Source organism: Syzygium oleosum, unplaced genomic scaffold (genome assembly GCF_021117445.2).
Source record: "Syzygium oleosum isolate NSW1041296 unplaced genomic scaffold, Sole_v2.1 Sole_v2.44, whole genome shotgun sequence".
NCBI classification, from domain to species: domain Eukaryota; kingdom Viridiplantae; phylum Streptophyta; class Magnoliopsida; order Myrtales; family Myrtaceae; genus Syzygium; species Syzygium oleosum.
This window is the reverse complement of record NW_026607528.1, coordinates 2,093,112-2,105,388: the sequence shown is the minus strand read 5'-3', so window position 1 is coordinate 2,105,388 and position 12,277 is coordinate 2,093,112. Positions and strand designations below refer to the sequence as shown.

Here is a 12,277-nt window from a genome sequence, read left to right as displayed (position 1 = left end):
TATACGTGTGATAAATTCATCCCCCGTTAATTTTCGTTAAATTTTACCGTCAAATTACTGAGTTGGATAACACATTAGATTTACAAGTTTGTGGTTTTTCGTGGTTCAAATCCAATTTAACGAATGGTAAATTTTTCGCAAGTGTACTGACTTGGGGTTTTTGCTGTCAAAAAATTAGTTTTTGGTAAATTTGTCGTAAGTGTATTGATTTTTGGTTTTTTGTAGTCGAAAAATTAGTTTGAGATAAATTTATCACAAATATATCAGTTTGAGATTTTTCGTGGTATTAACCTAATGAAAAATTGAAAAATTGAAAACTCTTTTTTTTTTTTTTTTGCTAAATGAAAAATTGAAAACTCTTGGATGCATGCATGTGTGGCCGAACCGGAGCGAGAGACTCAGGATGGTGTGGACAAATGGCATTTCTGCCTTTTCTAATAAAGGCAGCAAATAAAGTAGTTCAGTCTTTTGAGAGAGAGAGAGAGATTCTTTTTATATTTTTTTTCCAATTTCTTTTTCTCTTTGAAAAATTAAATGAGAAGTCTTTTGAAGGGGGGGCCATCGCAAAACGACAAAGCGTAGGTGAGAGAGAGAGAGATGTTTTATTTTTATTTTATTTCTATTTTCTTTTCCTCCTTCGAAAATTAAATGGAAAAGCTTTTTCTGAAGGGCGAGTCATCGCAAAACGACAAAGCGTACGTGGTAAAACGCCTCCCAATCATGCAACTGACAAACGGCCACGGCCGTCTCCGACTTAACGACGTTTGGTTCATTTCGGGTTTTGTTTTTTTTGTCATCTTCCGCGCCCGGTAAGGAAATTCCGCATTTACCCCTCGCCCGCCACCTCTCCCTTTCTTTTTCTTTTTCCTCTTTTTTCCATGAGAAAAGCCGAAAAGCTGAATTACAATGGATATTATTTTTTAATTTTTTTGGAAAAATCAAAGCTTTTTTTTTTTTTCCCAACATGGGTCGTGGGTGGTAGTGGCACGGTGGCAAAAATGCGTTCCTCGTCTTTAACATGCGATCATCTGCATGCAAAATGTTTAGAACAAAGGGATGCGGTTGGATGATCCATGGCTTGGGTACTCTCGCCATTTTCATTTTCTTAGAGCGTGTATGGAATCAAGATAAGGGTGAATTGAAAGCGGCGTGCGTATTGACATGGACACAATTTCATAGAAATCGAGGAAGAGAGATGTTGAGGGCGAAAATCAATTAAAGACATCCCAAAACATATTTTTGGGAGAACCGAAACTAGCTAGATCGTATAAAATTAGTAACTTACTTTCAATACCCCCGTTAGGTCGAGGAAAATGCGGAAGTAACGCTTACCGAATTATTTATGGATATTTAGGTCCGCTGTTGGTGTGTAAACAAAGTTACACATTCACTCTTCAATGGTCGACAGGTGAAAGAATTCGATTAGAGAACTAACCATCGACATACATGTTACTCTTCTAACAATGAATGTATAACGAATTTTCGGCACCAGCAATGGATTGAATTTATTACCACTACTAAAGGAGAGATTGCCTTTTATGGTCTCTCTCCCTCTTAAATGCTAGTTCTTCTTACTATATAACTTTGAATTATAGAAGAGGATGTTCACAACCTATGTATAATCTAACCGCAAATGCATATTACCCCATCTCGATTCTCAACTATCCTCTTCATTTATAAAACGAGACAATAAGGTTGAAGTCATCGTCCCTTATTTCTAAAAGAAACGGTTTATATCCTCAAATACGAGTATGGACTCGCTCCGTAATTACAATAATGTAGCTTTCACTTCAATACATGAGCCATAACATGTATTGCTATAGTGATCCAAATGGCCACGTGCCAAAAAAATATAGGAGGTATCGATCTAATGAAAATTAATCTCTAGCGAATTAGTTGTATTTAGGTCATGCATTATTGTACGTGCAGGCACGTCACACAAAAACACTTGGGACTGGAATAACATCTAATGACATAATCATATTGGGGACATATATAGTTAGCATTTTCTTGCATAAGATATTCAAGAACCAATCGATTTTCATTACAAAAAAAGGGGAAGAATGACACTAAGTATCGAAAGTTATGTACGGCGCTCACTTAAATGTCAAAAGTTTTTTTTCGAATTACTTACGTGCTAATTTTATAAAAATAAATATCACTTAAGTGCCAACTCTAATCAAGATTGTCGGAAATCAAACGTGGCCATATTTTATTAATTTCTCCGATGACATGGCTTGCCGGCGTGCATATTTACTAAAAATCTCTGTGAGAGAGTCCGGAGATCTTTCTTCCCGGGTGTCGCCGCAGGCAACATGATTGGGGGGTGCGAGATGGTTCTCCTCATCGAGAAGCCGCTCGGCATTGTGGACGTGAGCCCCCCGCGCACGCTGCCTCATGCTGCCCAAGGCGCAACTCTAGGCCAAGTTTCTTAGGAAGGCTGAGAAGGAAGCGCTCAAGACGCGGGACGAGAACGGGGCATCGACGAAGATGAAGGTCTTGCTGCTAGGGCCTTCGGGCGAGACTTGCCGCTTGTGCCTGATAAGGTTGGACGGTGTACCACTTGGTAGGGCAAGGATGGGTCGACATCGTGGCAAGGAACGGATTGAAGAAGGTTCGAGTCGTCCGGCTGTATCCGTGTTGGATCGGGTCGAGTCTTTGTTTCGCACTCGTAAGCCCTTGACGAGGCGGTCTGGAGGATGTGACAACGTTTGGCTACTGCAAAACACGGGAGGTCGAACTCATGGAAAAGATTACTCAAGTAACGGCTTGCGTCGTGAAACAGGGCTGAACAGAGTAGATTGGAGTCGAGATTGTCCAAGGCAGATTCGGTGATTCCAGGAGACATCGTTGTATATACGAGTGTCGTCGGGGATAAGGGTGCGAGAATGGAGCATACCATCATGTGGGTCTCTAGCGAAAGGCACGAAAGTAAAGATAAACGTCAAAACAGGGGCTCCTCGGGTCTGTTTCCGCGGGGGGCAATTTAAAGCAAAACCGGCACTTCTTTGGCCGTCAATGAGGTGCGGGACGGACGTTTGACGCTTTGGGAGTGGGTGAACGGAGAATCAAGACTAATAGGTGAGCTCTTAAAAGGCGAAAATAGAAGACACGAAGACAGGGCCTCTTGGCCAAGCTCGCTGGAGACAATACGGGGTGGTCCGCTGATGGGTTGTCGGAGGTGGCGATGCGTCGCAAATAACCAAGGCGCTGGTAGACCACTGTGGCAGTCTTGAGTGAGTGAAGATTAATGGTTGAAGGTTGGCCATGGGGAGATCGTCCCCCCTCTCCAAAAGGAGACTCTTCGTTTTTATTTTCCTCCTCTCTATTCCGTTTATTCACCTTAAACACCAGTACGCTTCAGCAACTTCTCTTCTTCCACATGCACTAGTGCCCATGCCTCTGTTTTTGTTTTTTCCTTATTTCCATAAGCCAAGCCAAGCCAAGGTCTTCTCTCTCTTTCACTTCTCTTCTTGTTTAGTCAAATCTAGACAAGCGGCGTTTCGAGACTGATACGGATGAGCAGCTCGCGAGCGACGCCAATGCTTGTCCGTGACCGTTGTCGGAATCGTTCGGTTAGATCAGGCGGCGACTCCGCTGATGGCAAGATGGGGGAGGGGCGGAGGTCAGGCTTGGAGGGAGGGGATGACTAGACGGGTTTTTCGGGCAAGAGCGGCCGGAGGCGTGCCGGAGAGGGAGAGGGCCGACGCCATTGTTGTGGAGAGGGCGAGCTTAGAGAGAGGGTAGGGAGGAGAGAGGAGAAGAAAAAAAAATTGCCAATATTTTCCTTTCTTCTTCATGGGAAAGCAGCCAAGGAAGCCCACGTGGAATAATTTTAGAAAAAAAAGCCAACTCATTTTAATTTTTTAATTATAATTGCCACGTAATATTTTTGATTGGGAAATCTTGTCGTTAGCACTTAAGTGATCGTTTTTTCTCCGATTTGACACTTAAGTGAGTCGGCGGAAATTTTTTGCACTAAAGTGAGCGCCGTACACAACTTTTGACACTTCTGGTGTCCTTCTTCCCAAACAAACCAATGAAACATCAAATTTGTCCCATTTGCTAAATGTTGTCCCAAAGAAACTAAATTTTTTAGCGAAAAAAGTTCGTTGTTCAAGAAATGCCATTGATAGTAACAATTTGTTTCTACAAATAAAAATTGGGTTGGTGGTCCTGACCACTTTTGAGTCCCAATGATGCACTTTCGCTTTATTTCACTGCTCTGCTAAAAGGGAGAATAATCCCCACTTCCAACCCCATGCCTTGAATGGCTCATCGGCAGCTATGATCAATGCCATCAGGTCTGCCCACATTTTATTTTCTGACTCATGAAGGACAATTTTGAAAAAAAAAAAAACAATTTAGTAGCGTCAATGAGCATATTCTGGTCGGGCAAAGAGTTATTTTTTCACAAATATTTTAGGATCTTACTAACAAGTGCGCCGAAGTATTAATTATGCTGATTAAATGTGGATATCATAATCTTCAAGAGAGTTTATAAATAGAACAAGAACACACTAGTAAAGTTACTTACTCCAAATGGAAGATTTAAGGTTTTCAAAGTATAGTTAATAAGACTCGACGAATACCTAGAAATACTCTTTTATCAATTTTCAATTTTTGTAAAAGGGTGGTTGTCGCGTGCGCATCGATTAATCTTACCAACTTTAATGTTAGGACACCCGTTAACTTTTCTTGGCTTAGCAATGAAATCACCTAAGTACTAATTGGTGAAAGTATATGATTATGGTCCTAAACTCTGATTATTTTTTTCATTGCTTTTTGACCCGATTCTTGGGATGAAAAATTACCCCGTGAATCACATGCTGTGTTTCTTGCTTTAGGTATTTATTCACTTATTTAATTATTTTTCTATTGAGTGTATCTTGCCTAATCAATTGCTCTTATTTTCAATGTAGGGCAACTTTTTACCTCCAAATTCAACACTTGCATCACGGGCAAATAGTCCTCAATTATTATTCACTTTTATTTTTTCTTTGTAAAGTGACCAGGAGAACACTTTACTTGAGTACATTCAAAAAATGTGTTGTACTTGCAACTTGTAATATTTTAGTTATATGCAAAGCAAAAGCTTCTTGCTAGACACTTTTTTCTTTTTATAATGTTTACATCCTTTTAAGACTGTTGATTAACGTCGTACTTGATAGGCGTGAAATTAAAAAAAGATTAGTGTTTATTATTAAGAAGGGAAAAGGCCACAAAAATTTTCAAACTTTGCCTACCACGACACATTTACCCTAAATTATTTTTTGTGACACCAAAAACCCCAAACTTGTACTATCCTGACACATTTATTCCAAACTTTCTCCTGTGACATTAAAAATCATAAATTTATACATATGTGACACATTTATTCCAAACTTTTTTTTGTAACCAAAATTTTGAGATAAATATATTATACGGATACAAATTTAGGGTTTTTGATGTCACAAGAAGAAGTTTGGAGTAAAGTTTGGGATAAAGTTTGGGGTAAATGTGTCATATAGGTATATATTTTGAGTTTTTTTTGGTGTCTTTTACCCTTGAACGATATTATATAGATACCGCATAAAACATTTTCATTATGTTATTGACATTTATTTAGCCAAAGAAGTAACATTTATTAGAACACGCCATCGCCGTAGCGGTCGTCGAGTCGACCCTCATCGTTCAACCTCTCGACCCTTTCATGTGCCCCGTCAGCGAAGAGCCACATTTGACTGGACCCAGTTGACTAGAACTAACCCCGAGAGTTATCACACACTCCCTCTAATTTATCCTTTTGTTCACCTTAACGAACAGTGACCCTTGACTTCTCCGTGCTACGAAAGCGAAGGATTGGTGGGGGGTACTCGTCACATGTGTTGGAGGGTGCGTGGGTTTCGTGTTGCAGATTGGGTGACATGAAATGAGATCCGCATGGAACGTGTGTATACGTAAAAGATGCGATTTCAATTGTAAAAACCGCGTCGTATCGGATGCTTTCAAACGTTATTATTCGGCATTGTCCTAATTGCACTTACTTGGGCACGAGAAGATACTTGCACGATTTTTGTCATAGCTAATACAACCACTCGACATGGGGCTAGAAGAAAGTATGTAAAACACATCCGCTAGTCTTAGCACGGATAACCCGCCTTTAGATTACATTTTTTTTGGTGATTTAGCATTAACTTCTCTCGAGTATTTTTTATATTTGGAAACTTTAGATAAGCTAAACTAATTAAATAAAAATAGAATAGAATAGCATGACTCATAGACAAAATTATTTCCATTGTAACTAGTAGAGCTTCCAATTATTAAAATTTAATGCAGCTTCTCGAAAGCAAAAATATTTATTTAGCGTATCATTTGACACGATGTAAAGCTTAAAAAGGTTGTGCTTAATTGAGATCCCTTGGGATACATAATTAGATTTATATTCCGAGTGTCATGGTATCTTTAGTGGTGAATTGAGTTAATTATCCTTATATTAACATGATCTCGAGAAGGTAAGAGAACCCCAAACGTAAATAAAACAAAGAGCACTAGATTCCAAATAGACGGAGAAAAAGAAAGAAAGATATCAACCAATTATAGCCCAACTGCATGAAAGTGAAAAGTCAATATGGCCATACATACGTTTACATGTACATATACATATACATATTATATTAGAGAACAGAAGAATTTACTCCATCCCTTTGTCCATAAATGAGGATTCACTGAATGGTGAATTGAGAAATGTGACGGGGCCACTGAAAAGATGGGAAATGTGAAGAGTGAACAGCAACTGATCCTTGCACCCACATTGGACTTGTTTTTTTTTTTTAATATAAAATAATGCAGCAGTCTGGGGGCTGCCACTCATCTACCTGACAAAAAGTAAATGACATCGCACTAATTAATCATTAAATTATTATTTTTAAATTAATTTAACTATCGAATTAAAGAAATCCTCCAACTGGGTTTCTTTATAAAAAAAGCTTCCTAACCCCACCACAAGTTCCCAAAAATTCCAACCGTGCGGGGGAATTAAATTGTTAAAAATAATCAGCAATTCACTATTTTAATATGTTAGGCCCCGGCACATTAGCCTAGTCTAAGATATGGTCTATATGCGAAAGTATATGACTTGAGCATTTAGTAATCATCACATGACAAAAAATACTTAATTAGATTGCGATCTATTTGCTAGGATCCCAGGTGACAGAGGATTGACTAAAGGGGAGGAAAATGATCTGTTTTTGTAGGGTAGCAGAATCTGTCCGCCGATCGGTCTTTTTATTATTATTATTATTAATTGGAGATTTATTAATATGGCTAAGCACATGATGTTTGGTGTCTCTATAAGTTTCTCTAATCAGATTGTGTTTTTCACCAAATCATTGAGTGAAAATGGGGTTTGCCCACTCTAATCACAATGGTATAAGCATGTCTTGTTTACTTCGAACTCATCATAAAACGCATTAAAAGCGAATAAATTCAAGACACAACGATGTATATATTATTTAAGAAATAGAGTCGTTTAAGTGGGAAACTATTGGGTTTTTTATTCCGAAATGAGAGTGCGAAAGTTTACACAAGCATAGGGCTACTTTCACTTGTACAATTAGGGACGTAGATGGTTGATAGAATGATGTTTGTCCATTTGCCATATCATGTCTTGAATGAAATTTAGATATGTCTGAATTTTCTTTCGATTAAATCGATATTTTCCATATAATGCCTAAATAGTTGATGAATGATCTTTTTTTTAGGGTTAATACCACCAAAAATCACAAATTGGTACGCGTGTGACAATTTTACCTCGAACTATTTTTTTGACCACCAAAAACCCCAAACTGGCACACCTGTGATAATTTTACCCCGAACATACCACAAAAAATCCCAAACTGATACACTTGTGACAATTTTACCCTGAACATACCACAAAAAATCCTAAACTGGTACACATGTGACAATTTTACCCTGAACTAAAATATTAATATTATTTTTTATTTTTTTGAATTTTTTCGAATTTTTTTGTTTTTTCTTTTCTTTTTTTTTTCTTCATCTTCAACCATTGACCGGCGAGGTCGGCCCCGCCGGCTGCTGGCGAGGGCCGCCCTCGCCGGCGTCGGGCGAGGGCCGCTCTCGCTCGATGACGGCGAGGGCCGCCCTCACTTGAGTCATGCGAGGGCGGCCCTCGCCGGCGTCGAAGCGGAGGCTGTCCTCGCCCGCCCGGGCGAGGGCGACCCTCACCCACGCCGCGGGGCCGGCCTCGCTGGCGGGCGGGCGAGGGGCCCCTCACCCGGCTCCGGCCCCAGCGAGCGGCCCTCGCTTTGAGTCGGGCGAGGGCGGCCCTCGCCCGCGCCGGCGAGGTCGAGCCTCGCCAGCAACCGGCGGGGCCGACCTCGCCGGCTTCCGCCTCTGGCCGGTCGCCGGTCCGGCGACTGGCTAGAGGTTGAAGATGAAGAAAAAAAAAAGAAAAGAAAAGAAAAGAAAAAATAAAAAAAATTAATAAAAAAATTCGAAAAATTTAAAAATTATTAGTTTAGGGTAAAATTGTCACAGGTGTACCAGTTTGGGGTTTTTCGTGGTCAAAAAAATAGTTTAGGGTAAATTTGTCACGGATTTACCAGTTTGGAGTAAAATTATCACATGTGTACTAGTTTGGGATTTTTAGTGATAAAAAAAAAGTTTGAGGTAAAATTGTCACAGGTATACCAGTTTGGGATTTTTGGTGGTAAAAAAAAAATTTGGGATAAAATTATCACACGCGTACCAGTTTGGGGTTTTTGATGATATTAACCCTAAAATAAAACGTGTAAAACAAGGAATAAAAAGTAGGGGACAGACAGACATCAGTAGCAGTCTTAACCATGGGGAGCTTCAAGCGAACGGGCTGCTTCTCCGACAAATCAGTGGGAATTATATCTACCTACGCAAATTACGCACAGAGACTATTACAAGACAATCCCATTGAAACAAAGGATTCAACAGCTCCCTGGATAAATGTGAGGAAGTAGTAGGAATAACTCCAATTTCGTTACTTTTCTCCATTTTTAAACAGTCAAGCATGCTTCCGAAGATAAACTCAAGTCTATTTCCGTAATTACTTCCGACATCCAAGAAAAAGCACTGAGCCGTTCGATTTCCCAAATAGAGAAGTAAGAATCCTAACGGTATCATGCCCTCACATTACCTCGGATTTCTCAGAAACGTGATCGAAGACAGCTTGGTCGAAAGGCCTGACGGTGACCAAGTCGTAGCTCTTGAGAACGGGGTTCGCGGAGTTCTGGACCTGAGCCTGGGAGACGGTCTCGGCAAAGACGGTCAGGCGCGTGTACCGGCGGAAGGCGAGGGGGAGGGGGAGGCTGAGGAGGCTGTGGTGGAGGGAGACGGACGAGGAGAGCAAGGTGGGGTCCTTGAGGAGCGCAGAGAGGGAGAGGAGGGGGTGGAGCAGTGGTCGCGATTGTACACGACTGCCACTCATCGAGCGGTTGTAGGTGACGCCGTCGTAGCCGACCTCCATCGCCTTGGTCGCAATTTCAACGCAGTTGGCCTTGTTGGACGGTGAAGGAGAGGCGTCGTAGGTTTAGCAGCAGTCAGGCATGCAGTGCAATACTTTTAATTTGCAGGGTTTTAAGTGCTCAGCGAGAAGCTTTCTTCGTCTGTCCAAGCGGGCGAAGGGAACAAGAAGATCAGAAGACGGGCAATACGACGTCGCTTTGTCACGGTCGGACCCGGTTGGGTCCGATCCAATTGGCCTGGATTGGGCACGACTGATTCGGATCGGGCTTCGTAACTGAATAGCCTTGTCCGAAGCTGCCCAAAATTTGGCTTGAGCGAGCCTAGAGGGCAATGATCATGTTTAGTCTCGATCACATTGAAATGATGTCCACATTTTACGCCATAGTTAATCTCATGTCTTCGCTGATGATCATTGTAAATCTGCACCTATTCTCGAGACCAATCCTTTCTTTCGAACATATTTTGCTCCTGTCGCGTTTGGTACTTGTCATCAAATGTAAACTCAAATACGTTATACACTGAGAATATAAGATGGCTTCTAAGATTTTATCGATCTCGTTTGCAGAGCAATCCCCAGCAAGAGGCGCAAGTCCGTGTAATCTGCTAAGCATTTGAGGACCGGATCCTTTATTCTGTCACGAATGCTGAAGTTTAGCATCAACACCCACTGTGCCGAAAGGCCAGGAACCCAACCTGTAAAAGAAATATGTCCCGGGCTCATAGGGTCCACACCGGCATATATGTCATAGCATAGTGGGTTGGTCATGTTCGGTATTAAGCCCGCCGCATCTCTCCAGGTGTGGCTACTGTCAACGAATTGTAGCGATCGGAAGTGAGCCTCTTTCCCGAACCTCTCTGCGGGGAGTGTCGGCTCCTATGACTATGCAGTTCTGTCTGTATTCACGATCTCTCCACCCGGATCCATTCGGTTGGCGCTCGTGCTCAGGGTGGTGAAGAGAGCAGAAGGCCACTATCCCACATGCACACCTTGTACTTGCAGCCACCAAATCGGCATCGCTTCACCCTGAAAGAGACCGCGGCGTTTATGGGCCAGTTAGAGTTGCTATCGAGATGACTCCCTCTTGAGACTCTAGTCTTCTACAGAGTGGGAAGGAGTTTGACACATATATAAATAGAAATTGATTAAGTGCAATCGCAAATGCTCCTTTATTGCTTTTGAGTAAGACCAGTAAAGACGATACATCTGCTGCTGAACATTTACAATGTCACTTCCCTTTGACATGGCACTCATAAGGGTAGTTGGTATCGCTGTATCATCACAAGTGCATGCGATATTTTGGACAGTGGGACGAAAATCTGGGACGCCCATAGTAGAAATGGACTCCATGTGCACCAGACTTGTCCTCATCGATGTGTAAATCATAGCATTGAGGCCTGGGTCACATACTTGACGACATTCTCTCCATTTCTCTCGTTGAAACTGGCATCGATGAACTTAAGATTACGGTAGAATGATGCTTTTCCGAAGCCTTCAAAAGGAAAATGGCCGCTCCCCATTTGCGTTGCTGTATGATGACCATCCGGTTGTGTATTGATCATCTCTCCACCCCCAAAGTATTTCAGAAGCTCCTTCATCTTGAGAAGTGAATATTTCTCTGGGCTAGTATCCCAAATCGACATCCGTGATGGGTAGCCACCAATCCCCACTATCTTGATTCTGAAATTGTCCCTTTGGTCAAGAGAAAGTATGTGCATGTATTTCTTTTGAATAGATAAGTTCTACAAGTAGAAGGAAGTGGAGACAGTCAATGATAGGCTATGCATTTCAGCCTGAGGGTGTTTTATGTCACCTGAAAGATGGCTCTCAACTTCTCATTACCTTGATTATGGATACATATATGACATGTTGGCCACTATAGATGGAGATAGGTTGAATAGAAGATCCTAGAGCGACTTTACGATCGACTTGCACAAACCTAGGACATTCAAGATTGTAACAACCAGTGTCTTCATAGTCATCGACCTGGAATCCATCCAAAATAGACATGCCAAGTTTGTGTCCTTAATCTTGCGAGTTATAAGTTTTGAAATTATTAAAGAACTCACAATCCAACTGTAACGTCCTTACCTCGAGGTTATTAGCGCGACGTCCCGTTCATTATTATCTTTGACTAAGCACAAGCGGAAGCAATTAATTCGGGACAATCACAATCAGGACAAACAACGGGGTTATGACAAGCATTATGAGCAAACCTTATATTAATATGTAACATCTGATTATTAAACACATGCGGTAACGTGTATAAACAATTCCCAAACATAATAACAGTTGGAAATCACGAAAAGCATAACAGGCAAGACACATTATTGCCATTTTACTTAAATATATTTTACAAGCTCTTTTTCCACGGGCCGTCCACACACAAATCATATCACAAGTGAAGGCCGAGGTTAATCCTAGCTCCTCTATGTCATCCTCTGTCTTACGGACCTAAAAAGAGAAAAAACAACGGGGAGTGAGTCAGGGAGATTCAATGAGTAAATTCACTAATACTCGTGCAGGATGATGCCTTGTTGTCGTACTAATGCATACAAATACTTTCCCCGCCTTATGTCGATGACAAATCAATAGCAAAGACTTTGACCTTGCCCTTGTTATGTTCACATGGAAACTCACCTTTATTCGGTCACATAAATTCGGCTTATCAATAAGCATACATACCAGCACACATATAGACTTCATTTATCACATACCGGCACACATATAAGATTCATGTATCGTTATCCTGGCTCAATTAGGGCATCCCGGCTCAACCGA

General features: G+C 41.4%; 2 protein-coding genes across 3 annotated transcripts; both read right to left on the bottom strand.

The window, feature by feature from the left end:
• Positions 1–6,733: 6,733 nt before the first annotated feature.
• Positions 6,734–9,614, bottom strand: LOC115694247 (protein GAMETOPHYTE DEFECTIVE 1-like). The gene is made up of 2 exons (XM_056306539.1): positions 9,170–9,614; positions 6,734–6,857 (listed from the first exon to the last, which is right to left on the bottom strand). Exons 1-2 carry the CDS (start codon positions 9,497–9,499, stop codon positions 6,813–6,815), a joined length of 375 nt encoding a protein of 124 aa, XP_056162514.1. The 5' UTR covers positions 9,500–9,614; the 3' UTR covers positions 6,734–6,812.
• A 1,027-nt stretch (positions 9,615–10,641) lies between these two features.
• On the bottom strand, positions 10,642–12,277 carry LOC130136274 (uncharacterized). Of its 2 annotated transcripts, none has more exons than XR_008815249.1 (2): positions 11,339–12,277; positions 10,642–11,176 (listed from the first exon to the last, which is right to left on the bottom strand). XR_008815249.1 is itself a non-coding variant. In XM_056306533.1 (2 exons), the coding sequence occupies exons 1-2, from the start codon at positions 11,504–11,506 to the stop codon at positions 10,879–10,881; spliced, it is 528 nt and encodes a 175-aa protein (XP_056162508.1). In that variant the 5' UTR covers positions 11,507–12,277; the 3' UTR covers positions 10,642–10,878. The 2 variants fall into 2 exon arrangements, 1 of the variants encoding a protein (XP_056162508.1); XM_056306533.1 differs by having other exon boundaries at positions 10,642–11,238.